Raw genomic sequence first — 17,178 nt, 5'->3', positions numbered from 1 at the left:
TGTTCAGTGCTCCAGACTCTTTAGTGTGCCCTTCATCTCCTGTTTGCCAGACCAAACACACACAGTTTTATCAGCTTGTCCCTAACATGAGGTTTCCTCACTGCTTATCAGCTTTCCTCTCCTGGGTTCCTCAGTCCATGCTGAGAGCTGAGCACTGTCTGCAGGGAATGGCAAGAGTTCCTTTGGCACCCTGCACACACAGCAGGCACTCACCTCACCATGCTCTCCTTCCAGCTCCCTGTTCTGTCACAGGAGCCTGTCACAGCACGTGGAAGTGGCACACAGACAGCTTTCTCAGGTGTCTTTTGCAGCTCTTACAAGGTCAAAATATCAAAGTCTCATATAATTGGGTTTTTTTTATATTTTCCAGGTATTCCTTAGTCACTTTTTTCATTTTTTTCCCCCCATCAAATAGGGTTCTAATGAACTGAAAAAAAAAGAAAATTTGAGCCCTTTTTGGCCAAGGGACAACAAATTTAATGTTGGCAGCCATTCTATTAACGAATGTGGCACTTTTTTCTTGATATCTAAAGAAAGAACTAACTGTAGAGAACTCTCTGGAGTACAGCCAGGTATTTCTGAGAGGGTGAAATTCAGGCTTTCTGCTTATATGAGTATTGCTTTTGCTTTGTGGCAAGTTCAAGTACAGCAGTTGAATGTAAGTATTGAGACACCAGCATGTTACCACATTTTAAGGTGTATGTTCTTATTCTAAATTACTGCCATGTAATTCATCCTGATTGAAGGAGTCTAGAAGTTCTTTTAACTGATGCCTGTGCTCTCTAAAAGAGGAAAGATCATTCTTAATGCCCAGGGGAAATGGCAGTTTGAGGGTACAGATTTCTGTAATATTACTTGACATGTATTCTTGGAAAAGAGAAATAAAGGCAGGAAATAAAATACTGACCACAAATCGTATCAGCACAAGAGCTGGAAATAGTATATCTGAGCTTCTGATCTACCATTTTTGGGGTTAAGCAAAATGTTTATATGTTCTTGCAGCTGTGCTGAATTTAATGTAACCCAAATAAATCATTAAATAAGTTCTTTTTAGACCTTGTCAGGTAGTTTAATTTATGGTGGACTTACCTTCAAAATTCAGGAGTTTTGTTTAACTCAGCTGACATACCATCTATCAAGTCAACCATGTGCTCAGTTAAGGGAATGTAGCTCCAGGCAGGCAATGAAGGAATTGCTTCTCTAGAAAAGGAACAAAATCAAACTGTGCTAGGGCCTTTTGAGCAGCATTGAAGTGTTCTGCAAAGTAGGGGAGGGCCAGGCAAGGCTGTGTGCAGGAAAAGAATTAAAGGGAATATAGTGCAAGGCAGGATTTCCTGAGGCATAAAAGACCCCAGCAATCCTGGAGACAATATGTATTACTGGAGGAGAGCATTGTTAATAACTGTATAGCTCTGAAATAAATAAATAGCAATAAAAAAATCTAAATTTTCTGTGCTTGCCTTGATGTTTGGGTCCTTCCCTAACATACCAAGCCCACAAGTATTTATTTATGCACTTAACCTTCCTTACAATCTTTCACATGTGATGCTCAACCTGGGCAAGCATGAAAATTTTACAAGGTTATGTAGGATTCAGACTTTAAGCAATAAAATAAGAACTCCGAAGATTTAATATGCTTTCATTAGTTCTTTAAGTTTTGTGCATTTTAGACTACATATGTGGTGTCAAATTCTTCTGTATATGTCAGCATATACCATTAATGCATTTTTTAAAACTTTGTAGATTAGTATTTTATGCATATGCACTTGTTATCTTCCTCTGATGTTCTCTGGAACTGTTTTTAACAGGCACTGGTAATGACTTCTGAGTGGTATTTATAGCTTTGTTTGCTTTGCTCTCTACTGGAAGGACTAATCTCTTAAACATTTCATTCCAGTACCTCAGATTAATTTTCCACAAATCAACTTCTAGTACACGAAACAAATTCTAGTACATACATTCTTACACTGCAGAAACTATCCCATCTCAGATAAAAGCATGATGTAGTTAGGACAAAGGGCAAGGGACAGTCATCTTTTTGCAAATCAGCAAAAATAGCTGATAACAGCCAGTGCCAAGAAGAAAATTACAATACATCAGAACAATAAACATCTGCCTACTTACCATTCCTTTAATAAACTAAATAGCAAAAAAATTGGCATAGCCTGCCAGCCCACACATCCTTCACAGGAGTACGAAGTGTCCAGAACAACTAAATGGAATGATTTTGGAAGCTGATATTAAGCTTCAGCAGTATTGTTAGTTTCTTTTTTTAACATCTGTAACTATTTCCCACAGGTGAATGTTTATCTGTTTTACTGAGTATCTTATGCCTTCTAAAAAGTTGAAACACCAAGACAGCATCACAAGCAAGGCATCCTTTTTTAGCAGAGGCTGTTGAAATTTAAAGTGTAGATTTTAAAGTGAAAAAAAGATTCAACTGTGAAATAGATATTCATCTCCTTTAATGAGCAAAACTATTGTCAACATATTCTGATAGACATTGCTTTTAATTGTAACAATATTTTAATTCAAGGCAGTCTCAAAGTTCAATGAAGTTATGTAAAAAAAATATGTTTATGGTTCCAGCAGCATTGTAACTGGAAATTTTGCTGTAACACATCACATTTCTTATTTCTTAAATGTGCCTAGACAACACATCATTACTGCATTTGCAGTCAGCTAAACAACTGAATTCAATGAGAACTTTGAAATTGCAGAGAGAACAAAAGCAATGTAGGGAAACAAATAACATGATTTTGCATTTGAAACACCTGTAGATAGTATGACAAATTCTCATGTTAATTTGGTGCCATGAAGCTGGAAGAAACCCCACTGGGCCTTTAAAAATCCAACACCTTCTATCATTATTTTCATTATAAAGAAAGTGATCTTATTATTTCCCTTTCAAATTGTGCAGGTCTTGGCTGAAGTAGAGTTAATTTTCTCCGTAGGAGCCAGTATGGAGCTGTATTTTGGATTTGTACAGAAAACAGCATTGACAATTCAGGGATATTTTCTTATTGCTGGGCAGAGCTCACACAGAGCCAAGGCCTTTCTGCCCCTCACCCCACCAGGGAGGAGCTGGGGGAGGACAAGCTGGGGGAACTGGCCACAGCTGGCCAAAGGGATACTGCAGACCATGTGGCATCAAGCTCAGCTGGGGGAGGAGGAGGATGCAGGGGAGTTTGGAGTGATGGCATTTGTCTTCTTAAGTAACCATTACGTGGGATGGAGCCCTGCACTCCTGGAGATGGCTGAACACCTCCTGCCCATGCCAAGAGGTGAATGAATTCCACATTTTCCTTTCCTTCTGTGCAGCTTTTGCTTTACCTGTTGAATTGTCTGTATCTCAACCAAGTTTTCTCACTTTAGTGTTGTGGAGCCTAGTTGTCCATTGGATTTAAACCACAAATGTCCTTTTCAGCATCCAATGAGGAACTTGAAGGGTTCAAGGCAACAACAGATTTGTCTGGAATGTGCTGGATCACATTTATAGCTGCTGTTGCTATTTATCTGTTGACAGACTCCTGTGCTTGCCATGGGACTTGTTTGCCTTCTGTACACAAGTGTCTGGTGCTCGTTAGTGGCTGGTTTGTTGCTTTCACTGTTTGCTGTACCACTTATCATCTCACTCGACTGTGCCTGCGAACATTCTGATAACAGCAGAGTTCCTGGGCTGCTGTGCTGGACACCCTGGAACTCCATGTGGGCTCAAGTCAGGGGGTCCATGACCTGAGGATGACTTCGAGCAGCAGCTGGAGTCTCCAAAGCATCTGTGACCATGGGTGAGTCCAGGCCAGAGCAAGAAAACCTCCCAGTATTCCCAGGCTGTCTCCCTTTAGAGTACAACCATGACAAGAGTTCAGCAGAACCACCATTTCAAAATGATCAGCTTGGCTCCTCTTCTGCCTGGTTTAATTTTACATTTGAACTGCAGACATTTTTAGAGAGAACATTTGTCCATTTAATGTGTACTCCAAGTCCCACATCTCCAAAGTACTGATGTAAGTACTGCTGCATTTTCATTTGGCCATTTGTGAGGAAAATGAAGTAATTTATATGCGTAATATAAAACTTCCTTACTTAAGGCCCTACTGAAGAAATAATGATTATCTGACATATTTCACTCTAAGAACTGGCTCAGATATGAGTTTAGTGAAAGGCAGTAATTTTTTTTTCCTCATCCAGTATTCTGTTGTTCATTATCCTTATTTGGAAGTATTTATAAACAGCCATTTTTCCACACTGTGACCTCCAAAAAGTCATGATTCATTTTCCTCCCTTCTAAAAAAAAATCAAGGAAATAAGATGTCATCTCACTTGAACTCTCTTTGCTCTGGCACGTAGTGCACTTCTCCCATCTCCAAGGTCCAAATCAGAATTTATTATACCAGTCTTGGCAATTTCTGTTGGCAGCGCTTGACTCAACCTTTTAATCCAGTTAGCTTTTTCCACTACATTACTCAAATAATGGGCTGTAGGAAGAATTACCTTTAGTCACTAACGTGAATCTTTGCCATCACAAATGACCGCAGCTCAGATGCATACAACAGACTGAAGAACTCAGTCACAACAGCCTGTTGACCTTAGAAGGACAGCCTGGGCAGCGAACGATTTGTGCCAGAGGGCTGCATCTGTTCAGTGCAAGGGCAGTCAGCAGAGCTCGTGCTGCCCTCTCCCCGAGGCACAGGCAGGTGTCCAGCAGCGCCCGAGCGCGGGCGCTGACCGTGGGCTGCGAGGCGATGCTCTCGTAATCCCTGCGCGACAGCAATTGCTGCGAGCGCAGCGCGTCCAGCGCCTGGTTCAGCCGCCCTTCTGTCACGCAGCTCACTATGGTCTGTCGCTGGCAGGCAAGGATTCGACAGCAGCTCCCTGTGCTGCAAGGACCTTGAGTGAAAGGAAAACAAAATGAGATAAAGCGAGTGTTTTCATCCAGAGTGGGAGTGATAGCATCAACACCAGAAATATAAACTCAGTAGAGGAAGGAAGGAGGAGTTTGTTTGCGTTCTATATTTGAAACTAGTGCAAAAGTATTTCCATCTCGTGAAACCCACGGAGATCAGATTACAGCAAAGAGGTGTTTCTAAACCAATGAGTGCTCAAATTGTGTGAGGGGAGAAGATTTTCAGATCTTGCCCAATTCTTCTCTCATGTGTATTTAACTTTATGTGATGCACCTTGGCTGGACACAGATGAGAAAACTGTCTCCTATAAAGGTGGAAGGACAGACAACAGGTACTTCAGGTTAGCAGGGGTGTTTGAAACATGTAGTATGAAACTGAGAAAATTAATATATGTCCAAGCCAAGCTAAAAACAAAAGTAATACTCTTGATAAAATGGTTGATAGCTTTGGGTTCTGCCTCTTTTCATGAGGTGATTAGAATACCTAGTGCTGACATTAGGGTTCTTAGTGTACAGTAAATGCACCAAAAGAAAATTAATAACCAAAAGCCACGTTGCTTTGGAGAACATGCTTCTGTCATTCTGATTTCTGGGTGTTGCCAGGAGAGTTCTGTGATGAACTTTTCCTGCATGGTCTAGTTTGTTGATCTATCCAGAAATTACATCATCACTCAAGTAAATTTCCATGGAGAAGGACAGCCAGCTAGGTTGAGAATTGTTATAGGACAGTATGCAAAAAATGAGCATAAAAACCTCATAAGGCTTCACCCACAAGCAAAGAGTCTGCACAAATCAAAATCTGACCCTTTCTGCCTCTGTTCTGCAGGAAGACCTGAGATGATGTGAGGGGATGAAGGGTCCCCTGTCACCTGTTTCTGTAGTCAATAGCTGCTTTGCAAAGGTAAGCAATACACAGCTTATGATTGCAAAAGATTATTCCAGACCTAAACAACTAATGTATTTCACATTCAATGGATGCTATGATTTTGTATTTTTATTAAGGTCTTTTCAGAACTGTTCTCAGCCTCACTGTGGCCCTGGAAGAAAAGAACAATGTTCTCAGTGGTCAGTGCCTGAACTTGTGAGAACAGAGGAGCAGCTATACACAAATAGAGAGACATTTTGTATCAAGTTAGAAGCAGTTATTACTCTAAATACCTGAAAATGTGCACATAATTTTAAAATATTTGTTTCCTCTAAATTTTGAATAATTTAATCACTAAGACCTGGCCAAGGTGCATATTTCCAGTTCAGAGTGGCAATGGTGCCTACCTGTCACTGCTTGCCCAAGGTGCACTGGCTGTGGTCTGTGCTTAAGAGCCAGTGGTGGGGAGCTATGCTGACTGCTCTCTTTGCCTGCAGCTGAACCAAATGCAGAAGTTGTGCAAAAAGAGCCTGGTTTTCTTCTCTCGGAGCCTGGGTGATCTAGAAAAAGTTTAAGATGAGCAAGGTTATCTTTGAATTGAACAACAAGAAAACATTACACACATGTCAGCCACTACAGGAGACAGGAACAGAAAACTGACTCGAGATTACTTTGGTTCTTGTTAATACATCTTATTCCTAGGAAAACTTTGGCATATATTACTACACACTTCTGACTTTTCCAAGCTGTCTGTAGACACAGATGTTGCTGCTGGCCAATTGGCTTCTGATGTCTCAATTTTTGTACCTGAAGGCATGAGAAATACAGGCAATCTCTTCTTGACACAAATTTAAACACTTAGGGCAAACCCACATTGGAAAGGTAAAGAAAGTTATCTATATAGGAACAATGATTATCAGGAATTATTCATATGTTCCTGGTAACATTACCTTTTTAAAACATATTTCCCTTTCTTAGCAGATTACAAAAAAAGCAATTATTACTGGTGGCAGAAAGCAGCATGATTCCCAGGAGGGACTTGTCCTCTCAAAAGCAACAGGCAATATTTGATGTGTGAGGGAAAGACAGCTCTACATTTACAGCTCAGTATTCTAAAAAAAAAAAAACAGTATTTTTTTTTATTTAATCTGTACATCTAAATGGAAAGCTTGTGGTGTCTCTTGTTTCCTGCAGTGAACTCATGCTTCAGATGATACCAGTAGAGAGCACAGCTTTACTCTGAGAAGTGATAATTTTACATGAAAAGTTATATTTCTATATGGAACAGCTAGCAATATTTGCCCTTTCCTTATAACAGCTGGAGCTGAATATAATTCAAGATGGGAACCTTTTGTTGCTGTTGCATTCTGTGGGGTTGTATTTGACACACCCCTCTCAATATTATCTCTTTCTGCTGTATTTGCACTGCTATCACGTAGAACAGTCGACAAGCTTGGCACTAAAAGAGGAATTTTCTTGCTGATTAAGCAGTTGTCTTTTTGTGGACAGATGATCTGAAAGAGATAAAAATAGAGAAGAGTTATCTTCTTGGAAACTTCTGTTCCAAAACCTTTTCTAAACAGGAGAGGTTCAAAACAAACCTTGAGAGGAGGAGGTTTTTTTTTTTTTGCAAGAGCAACGTCAGAGCGAGCTGCTTGGAGCAAGGTAAAACTGTGGGTTTTGTTGGATGGAGTTATCCTGGTTAGGAACATTTTGCCCAAGTGTTGGCATTATATAGTGTCAGAGCTGTCAGGAGAAATAAGCTCCAAAGACTCCTGTGCCAGGAACTCACCTCTGCATTGCATGTGCCTCCGTGCAGGGTGAACCTCTCTGAGCCTTTGCATGCGTTAAGCGCTCTCTCCTGGAAGAAGAAAACCACAGTACCTGCAGTAAGTGTAGACATGGATTGTTCCACTCACAGCTGTCAGGAGCAACAATTTATAGTGACAGAAATGACACTGGCAACATATATTATACTGTAAGGTACATTCCTATACAGGAACAGTAAACTGCACAGAGTGAATGGACACAATTCTACTCTATTACTCTTTCCAGTGTTTCAAATTTATTTTAAAACCCAATGTTGAATCATGCAGGGGAAGGTGAAAATAAGCTTGTATTGAGAGAGATTGGGCTAGCTAGGACATGTTTGTCTTTAAGTACCCAAACAGCACAGCCATCCTGTGTTCAGTGTGCCAAACTGTCTTCAGTAATGATGTGTCAATACTTGTAACTTTTTTCCGGTTTGTACATCCACAGCAGATTTCTTAAACTATTTTTAAGGTTTTATACTTCAACAGTTGTGAATCAATTTCCCAGAAACTTCAGTATCATTGTCAGAGTAATTTTGGACTTATCAGTTCAGTTGTTTGAACAAAAAATAACGCTCACTAGTAAAATAAATCTTCACAATCTAACAAATTAAAAAATAAAACCTTGCTCAAGGCTGTTCTAGAAGCCCAGAATATGATTGCAACATATAAAAATAGTCTAGCATGCATCAACATACACAACAGCAATGAAACCAACAACACAGCTTACACATGGGTTGTGTAACTTCAGCTAGAGTCAGAATCCTTGTCCAAGGGCCAAAACTTGTGTGTCACTGTTTTCCCTAGTGCCCACGTTAACTAGCTGGGATGTAGCTATGTTTGTGGCAGTCACATTTTGCAGATTTCCCGTGGCAGTGTAAGCAGATACAGAGTTAGCCCTGTCCCCTTGGTCACTGGCTGCTCCCCATCCCCTGCTGTGGTTTGGAGAGCCCCTGAGCCCCTGGGCTGAGCAGTGGCTGTGCCTAAAAGCCTGGAGTTTAGTTGCTGCTATTGCTACCACAGGTACAAATGCTGCTCAGGTTTTGAGCTACATGGTTTCCAACCAGTACATAAAAAACCTGTCCTTGGTTCTAGCCCTAATCTGCAGTATTTGAGATGATGTTTGTTCTCACTCACATGGGTTTGCCAGCCTGACTTCAGGTGCTGACTAGAAAAAAGCTCTCATCTTTTTAAAATAGCAGGTAGCAATTTATTAATTTTCTAGACAACCTCACAGTATATATTCTACAATTTCTGAATGAATCTGAAGTGCCAAAGGCCACTCTCCAGCTCTCTGGCATCACCAGTAAAACAACCAAGACAAAACATTCACTGGTTTTGGGTCAGAAAGATTGCAATCAACCAAACCAAGTAATGCTGTAGGAGAAAAAGAAATTTTGCACTGACCTTTGCATCCATCAAATTGTAGATTGCTGCAGAAATTACCTCCTTATTTATACTAGTCAAAACTCCTTTTAGAAGGTGTACACATTCTGCAGAGATAATAAACCATTTTAAATACCACATTATGTATGAAAGCACATACATTGAAGCATCATCATATTGTAACTAACTTTACTGTTATTTTGAGAAATTGGATGAAATAGTGGAAATTAGTTTAAACCAATTTCCACCTCGTACTTTATAGTAAACAAAATTTTGGAGACAAATAAGTCAGTTTCTGGTGGGAAGCTTCAGTTAGAGGAAAAATCAAAGGTAATCTGATGATCAAAAGACCACTTCCACTTCAGTTGTTCAGTGTGCTAGAGCATTGTTCCTATAAAGACTCCATTACAAATCTTGCACAGAAAGAAATCCTGAATGTTACCTGCAGTGTGTGGTCTATAATCTGGTTCTTGATGCCAGCACAGAGCAATGAGGTGCAACAGTCTATTCCTCTCAGGCAAATTGCTTGGTATGAACTTTTCTGACATGCCTGGCCTCAAACTGCTGCAGATTCCTCTCAAAACATCAAGCAGAGTTGTTTGACCTACAGTTTAAAAGAAAATGTCACTGCCAAAAAATATTAAAACCTTTTAAAATTACATCCAATGTCAATCATATTGTGTATTTTTAAACAAAGACTGCTTTTTGAAAAGGAAAATTATATTAGTGCTCTTGTAAGTTGATATGCTAGCCTTTAACAATAGCTATAGCTGCTTATTGCAACAGCACCTTTCAGAAAAAGAACTCTGTCCAATACTGAGTCACAAATGATTATGTAAACTTGTACTATAAACTACATGCACAGATGCCTCAGGAATACATGCTAATATTTTAAGCAGAGTTTTTTATAAAGCCTTACACTTGTATTCAGAGAATAGAATTGATAAAAAAAGAAATCTACTTTGAGCAGCCTCAAGATGGCAGCCATAAGCTGTGTGGGCATTTGGATATTTTTGTAGGATTTTTTGAAGGTCCTGAGTGTGTAAAATAGTCCTTCAATGAGTTTTGCCATGCAGAATGAAGCCCATAGCAAAGAAACCTTTACTGTTCTCCACTTCCATGAAACAGCAACCATTCCTAGACAGTGGCCACTACTATACAATGCTTTGTAGACTAAGTTCTTTAAAACTGCTCACACTTTCATCTAAGAAAGTAAGATTCCTTGCTTCCTTAAGGTAATTTATCATGAACTGCCATTTCTGGATTGGTATTTGAGACTCATAGCAACTGTAAATATGAGTATTCTGCTCATTCAATTAGCTGATTCTTTTTAAATTCCAGCTGACAAATATGAAGTGATATTCCTTCTCACTGAAGGTACATGGAAAACCCAATTCAGTCACAGTGCTGCAGCAAGCACAGATTGATGATACTAGTGGGGAAAGAAGCTCTGCCTTTTCCCTTCAGAGAGAGCAGCTTCTTTGGAAACATTTAGGATATGGTGAGGAATTATAATATTTACATCCTCTAATATAGTTTTGTGTAACAGTAAGAGAAGGCAAAGGGACATCTGAAAAGACAGTGTTTGTATCATAATTTCACTGCAGTAAGGGAATTTGTGGAGAAGATGTGGACAGCACAAAGCCTGAAATGAACAATAAATACCTTCAAAAGGTTTCTGTCTGCTGAGGGTCTCCCAACACAGGATTCCAAAACTGGAAAAAAACCCCAAAGGACAGCAAAACAATGAAAGATCATTCATTACCTTGCAATCTGTATCTACATTCTCAGTTTCAAAAGCAGGTTTATTGCTTGAAGAGATAGGAGTTTTTCTAGCCAGGCATATCAGTTAATCTTCAAAAATTTGATTCTGGTGTACTAGGTTTCTATTTGCTTCAGCAAATTTTGATGGGGATCCAAATACCTTTTTCCTTTTCCAACATAATAGGAATAGTTGCAGTGGGATCATAGATCTATACATATAACCCACAACTCAGATGCTAAAAAATACAGTGATTTAAAAAAAGATCAGTCTTCAAAATCAGAGGCAGAAAAGAGGTGGCTGCTGGATGAGAAAAAACACTCTATAGGTAAGTCAGAAGCAAAACAATCAAAAAGGGAAGAGGCAGTTCTAGGATAAATATATCTGCTTATTTGTATATCTTGCTGTAGTGATTACAGTGGTTAGAAGAGCCTCCTCTTCTGCCTTATTACTTTAACATAAAAATCTGGAAAGTATTAATGTAATGTGGACATACATGTAACTTAAATACACTTAGTATTTAATGTATGACACAAATTTTTGCTTTCTTTATTTCACCATTGTTTAGATGCACATGTATCTCATGTGCCTGAGTCACATCTCAGTATTTTATTATATAATGTATTATATAATAAATGTATCCATTAAATCATATATATGAATGCAATTTTTGAAAAATTAATTATGCTACCCAAAAGTAAGGCTCCCCTTTTCCTGTGCAAAACCTTTTTCTGAACAGCATGAGATCAGTCACATCATTTATAGGTCTCCTCAAGTGTATGCATTATTTGACTCAGAGCCTGCCTATGACAATAAAGCAGGAGTTTAAATGTGTAGGTTTCACAAAAGCTCAGAAATCAAAAGAGTGATCTACTTAAAAGTTATTTAAAATATTAGTCTACAGCTCTGTGTGCTGGTCATGATGATGTGTGTCTGTCCAGACCATCCAGACCAGTGGAACCTTGAGGTTCTCTCATTCACTGAGGCAGCCACCTTGCACAGAACATACCCAAAAAGGACATGGTGGCAGTGAGTAATCCCTCTCCTTGGTATAGATCACTTTGTTAACATGTACAGCTGCTTCAGTGGCTCAGTAACTTATCCCAGCAGAGATTCCATAGGATCTTAATGGGACACTATTGAGGGAAAGGTCTTATTTTTACCTGAGCCTGGACATAAACCATTCTTTCTGAAACTAAAGCCAACAGCAGTTCACACTTATAAACAGTTATGAGGCTTCTAAATATATCTGAAAGTTTTGGCAGCTGTTACACTTCTGAAACATTTAGGTCTATTATAGGAATATTTATATGACTGACTTTGAGAAGTTCTTAATCTTGGTATGTTATTCACCAAATATGGGAATTTGAAATTTAATTCACTGCTGCAATTGGCCTCATGTGCCATAGTATCCTACTGCAGTTTGTATGTCTGGCATTTTTACTGTAATTTCTTTGGAGATAAGTGTTTTGGGAACACTTGGAGTGCTGCATGGACTAGGTATGACGTGCCCTTAGAAACTCCATTCACCTGTAAATATCACCTTCCTGGGAAGGGAGGCCTCCTCCAAGTATTTCAGGAGGAAGATACACTAAGTCCTGGCAGTTTCTCTGATGGCAGTTCTGCAGGTCTGACCTCAGTTGCTCTTTCCTCCAGTTGGTTAGGCCATAATCTGATATCTATGGAAATGTGAGTGAAAGTAATTTTAGTAACAATATAGCAAGTCTTGGTGTCAAATGTCGACTATTGAGATCAATATATGGAACAATAGCACAATCACTGGATTTGATGTTGATGGACTAAAAGCAGGAGCTCCTACCTTGGCTCTGTACTGCACATCCAGGAGCACATTGGAAGGTTTCAGGCTGCAGTGGCAGAGGGCAGGCTCGAGGCTGTGAAGATGATGCAGCCCTTCAGCCACATCTGACAGGATCCTTATGAGTAAGGGAAAGGGAAGCTCTGGGTACAGCTGGTGCTAAGTGACACAAAATACAGGTTTTGGTACCGTGGAGTTGTTACTATTCCCATTTTCATTTGACAACAAACAGAACTACAGAACAAACAGAAACTGTAGAACAGATTGTGACTACTGTCCATAATTTACATGCTGATTGTTGTTTGATCTTGTAATTAATATTATCACTTCAAAGACATCTTTTATCTACCTCATGGATGAGGGAGTGGAGGGATCCATTGTTCATCCATTCAGTCACTATCCCCACAAGTCCATGGTGCTGGTAAATCCCCAGGAAAGGCAGGAGACGTTCAGACTTACAGTGTCTGACACTTGCTATGTCCTGAAGTAGCAACTTCCACTCCCTGTTAAAAAACAAAACAAGTCAGAGGCAGGTTATACAAGGGAACTTCAGCAGGAGATGAGACTGTAGGATATGGAAATGACAAACAACCACATGGATGAGCACAAGCTACAATTATTTTACCATTAAACCCAATATCATATAATCTCCCAAACAATTGTAAGAATATGAAACAGTTGTAGTGTAGTGTATTTTTCTAAAATAAAGTAAATGTAATTTTTCTAATATAAAATGAAAGATCTCTGGATGTTTTAATATGAACACAAGAGCACAGTTTGAATCAGAATTGAAATGTGAAGGCAGGAAAAAATGCTAGATTAAGAATAAAACAAAGATTTACCTTTACTGCTCCAAACAACTTGTGTTCTTTTTCTATTAGTGACATCCATATTTCTAAGGAAATTATGTATTTCCATGCTTTCCCTGCACATCTTACTGCTGTGTAATCCTGGCCATTACCTTCCCTCATCCCATCTCCCCTGCTCTCATCTGTGCATGCTGATTTAGATTAAATTCAACTGAGGTCTCTTCAGGAGCCTCTAGAAAAATAACACCTTAGCATACTGGTATTACTGATCCAGGTTTATAGACATTATTATAATAGATTAATTACTAACTTCAGGATTAAGCTCTACTTTATTAAAAAATGCAAAAAAAACCATAGATCTTGTTTCTCAGTAAAATTGCCTCCAAGTTGACTCTTGGCTGGTGAGGATTTCTAGGAATGGAGATGTGCTTAGGGATCAGCTGATCCTGGAGATGCCACTGCAGGTCTGTGCTGCCCACCTGTGTGGCTGGCTGGGCAGGTAAGACCCATACCTGTCTGTGGTGTCCTGGCTGGTCAGCAGCTTCACAGAGATGGGAGTGTTCCAGGAAATATGAAAGGCCTTGAGTGCAAAGCCTGAGACTGTCCTGGTCAAGGTAAAGCTTTCCAAATCTTCCTGAGCTACCACAGGTAATGGATTGGCCATTTCTTGATGGCTGGCTTGGGGGAAAAAATGTGGCAGAAAAGAAAAAAGTTTTAAGAGGTTGTTGTTTTTTTTTCCTGTCACAATTACAAAAGCACAGTGAAGTTGCACCACCCTTTGCTTCCCAAATAACAAATCCAACAGCCTTCTTTTCACCACTCAGTGTCAGACTATCCTTACAAAGAGAGGAAAAATGCACTAATTGCCAAGGAGTGCCTGGACCATAATTTGCCATCTGAAGCTGCAAGGTACTAATTAATTGCTCATCATTATTTCTATCTAATGCCTTTGAAATAGTAGAGTAGTATTTATAATATAAAATTTGATTTTAACATTATACTGAGTAATGTAGACAACAAACTAGCATCTTACATGTCAGGCAAATAATTTCTGCACTTCTCATAAAGAAGGCAATTATTCAATAACTCATGTCAGCATGTTGTGCATCATTCTTGCATGTCATCTTTAATACATCATATGTGAATGTAAAAGCAAAGAAAAAGGCAAATTTCCTGCTATTGTGAACTGTCAGAATTCTGCTGCATGGAGTTGTGTCTTTTTAGCTGCCAGGAATTTGGGCAGTACAGTCTGTGCAGGATCTCTCCAGGGCCAGCTGCACTTCTCAGACACTTTGCATGACAACTCACATGGATTAGAGACAACTGCAAAGCATCACCATGTTACTACATGAGCAACACTTCTAATTACATCTGTGGAGCTCCATCAGGCTGGAGACAGCCAAAAAGGGAGTGGTAAAGGAGGAAAACAAGCAATCTAAGATAACAGATGGCATAAAACAGGTGGCATTGGTAAAGATTACTGTAAGATCAGTGGTCAGTGAGTTAGAACTCCTCAAGATGGAATATTCCCTTTGGGGTCCAGTAAACCAGGGCTAGAAAAGGAAACAATGAGGGAACTGAAGTAACTGTGAAGGTCTGTAGAATGAGCATTGTGTCCTTTCAGATGTGCTCTACCAAAAGAGCTCCTGGGATGCAGAAGGCCTCAAAACCCAGATAATCTTTTCTCCACAAATAAAATAGAAACAAAAGCCTGAAAATAAATTTGCCTGTGATCTTGCTCCTAGTTCATGAACATTTTATTGTTGGTTAATCTCAGTCTTGACCTGCAGGCACATTCACGATATAAACTCAATTTTGCCTCTAACCACAATCAAAATGCAAAAGAGCAGCTGATTTATCAATTGAGCTTTAACCCATATTTGATCATGGTAGGAAAGCACAGTTGAACTTTTTGCTTTTTTTAGATTATTGTAGTTGGAAAGTAATAACTGCCTTGGGTGCTTCTCTGAAGTTACCTTAAAGAGGAGATGAGGCTGACAGGTTAACAATTTCATAAAATTTGAAAAGGTTCCTCTGAATGAAGATAATTTTCTAAATGAGCAATTTATTCCTTGAAGTTGCTAAGACAGACCACACAAATCGACCAATCCTGAATGCAAAGGAGATAATCAAAATGCTGTCAGAAGCAAAGTTATGTCTCATTTTTGTTCTGTACAGCAATAAATAATAATTTAAATAGCCAAAAAAAATTACTCCAACCATAGTGCAAGGAAGAGCAAATAATGACCCAACAATGACCAAATCATTCCTGAAAGTAATTATTTTTATTTAAAATTTAATCAAGTAATAATATGTGTTTTTTAAACTCTTGCTAACTGGTTACTAAGACAAAAATGAAAGCTAATCATCAGCTCCTATTTGGATTTGCAAAATCTAATAAAATAGCAGATTTTTAAAAATCAAAACAGAAACCACTTCATTCTTTATTGTTACAAACCATGTCATGACATGCTAAGCACCATTCTCCCTGTGTCTGAGTTTCTACATCTATGTATTGCAAGGTACCAAGACATTCTTTCAATAATTCTGCTCTTTTGAATGCTATTTCTCCCATATCCTTTTAAAATCTCATTATCAACCCCCAAAATCAATATTCCAGAGGTGACCTATACAAGGAAAGAGTTTGCATTATTTTTTAGTAAGACACTAAAAGTCCTGGATAACTTTGCCATCCTTGCCCATCTCTGCAGGCAGGGGCAGGAGGAAGACTGCTATAAAGCCATTTAGTTCAAGTTTCTAATTATAAGTTAAGTTTTAAAAATTAATTCATAGCGAAGATGTTTCCTTACTGTGAGAGAAACTACACTAATATACAGATGTTTGAGGGAAAGAAACTAGAAAAAAAAATCAACTTACCTCTGGAAGTACAAACATAAAACTGTGGAATGATGGAGTGAAACTGCTGTGACACCAAGTGTGAGTTGGCTTTGCACTGCATTCAAACCCAGCTCCAGATTTCCTGGCAGTGAGTGAGTCAGCCTGCTTGTTGAGCTCTCCTTTTATTGGCTGCCTGCAAACATTTAACATTTCCTGGTCAGATACACAAACTGTAACTCTTTAGTGACTGCAGATGAGAGCGATTACAGAAAGAGAGGTTGGACAGCTGCTTCTTCCACATTAAGGAGTAACAAGAGAGAAAGGTACACAGCAGTGTAAAATACCATATTGGATACATCCCAGGTGTGGAATTATGTGGAGCTGTGCTCATACTATGCAGCTGATACTGATCTCTGCAGTGGGGCAGGCTGACAGCACCACTTAAAAACCCCCAAAACTTCTTAAGTCAGGCTGATCTTAAAACAGAAAATAAATGCTGGGTTTCTGGAAGGAGGTGGGCAGGTGTAGGGTAATGCTGTGTTACAGAGAAGTCAGGTTCAATAGATGGTCAAACAGCCCTCCTGGAGAGGATGTAGGGGTTAGGGTGAAAGTCAGGCTGGTCATGAGCCAGGAGTGTGCTCTCATCACAGGAAGAGAAAATTACATGCTGGGCTGCATGAGAAATGCAGTCAGGAAAGTGAGATAAGTCATGGTGCTCAGCACCCAGAAATGGTGAGGCTGCTGCTGAAATACTGGAATCAGCTTTAGGGCCCTCAGCTGAAAGAAAAAGTTGACAAACTAGAGAGGACACAATACACAGGTGCCAAGATGGGGCCCAACAGAGGCTGAGAGGGCCAGTCTTGCTTTGGCAGCTGCAGCAGCTGAGGAGATACCAGCTAGAATCCTACAGCTGTTTGAAAGTCAGTTATAAAGACAGAGACAGATTCTTCTCCCTAGTGGCAGATAACCACCAGTGGCTCTGAAG

General features: G+C 39.4%; 1 protein-coding gene across 1 annotated transcript; it reads right to left on the bottom strand.

The window, feature by feature from the left end:
* Positions 1-2,443: 2,443 nt before the first annotated feature.
* LOC306807216 (receptor-interacting serine/threonine-protein kinase 2-like) lies at positions 2,444-16,350 on the bottom strand. The gene is made up of 12 exons (XM_079316565.1): positions 16,233-16,350; positions 13,868-14,033; positions 12,896-13,049; positions 12,550-12,705; positions 12,261-12,409; positions 10,634-10,683; positions 9,411-9,572; positions 8,990-9,075; positions 7,564-7,632; positions 7,120-7,285; positions 6,179-6,331; positions 2,444-4,890 (listed from the first exon to the last, which is right to left on the bottom strand). The coding sequence occupies exons 1-12, from the start codon at positions 16,312-16,314 to the stop codon at positions 4,571-4,573; spliced, it is 1,713 nt and encodes a 570-aa protein (XP_079172691.1). The 5' UTR covers positions 16,315-16,350; the 3' UTR covers positions 2,444-4,570.
* Between the last annotated feature and the right edge of the window lie 828 nt (positions 16,351-17,178).

Source organism: Erithacus rubecula (assembly GCF_903797595.1).
Source record: "Erithacus rubecula genome assembly, chromosome: 12".
Classification (NCBI taxonomy): Eukaryota; Metazoa; Chordata; class Aves; order Passeriformes; family Muscicapidae; genus Erithacus; species Erithacus rubecula.
The sequence above is the reverse complement of the archived record's forward strand: the minus strand, read 5'-3'. Positions and strand labels throughout refer to the sequence as shown.

Coding starts and splice junctions, on each gene's coding strand:
- LOC306807216 (XM_079316565.1), bottom strand. CDS start 16,314: ATGCAGTGCAAAGCCAACTCACACTTGGTGTCACAGCAGTTTCACTCC. Junction 12,706..12,895: donor TCCACTCCCTCATCCATGAG/GTAGATAAAAGA, acceptor TGTGTCACTTAG/CACCAGCTGTACCCAGAGCT. Junction 4,891..6,178: donor CCTTGGGCAAGCAGTGACAG/GTAGGCACCATT, acceptor CTTTCACTCAAG/GTCCTTGCAGCACAGGGAGC.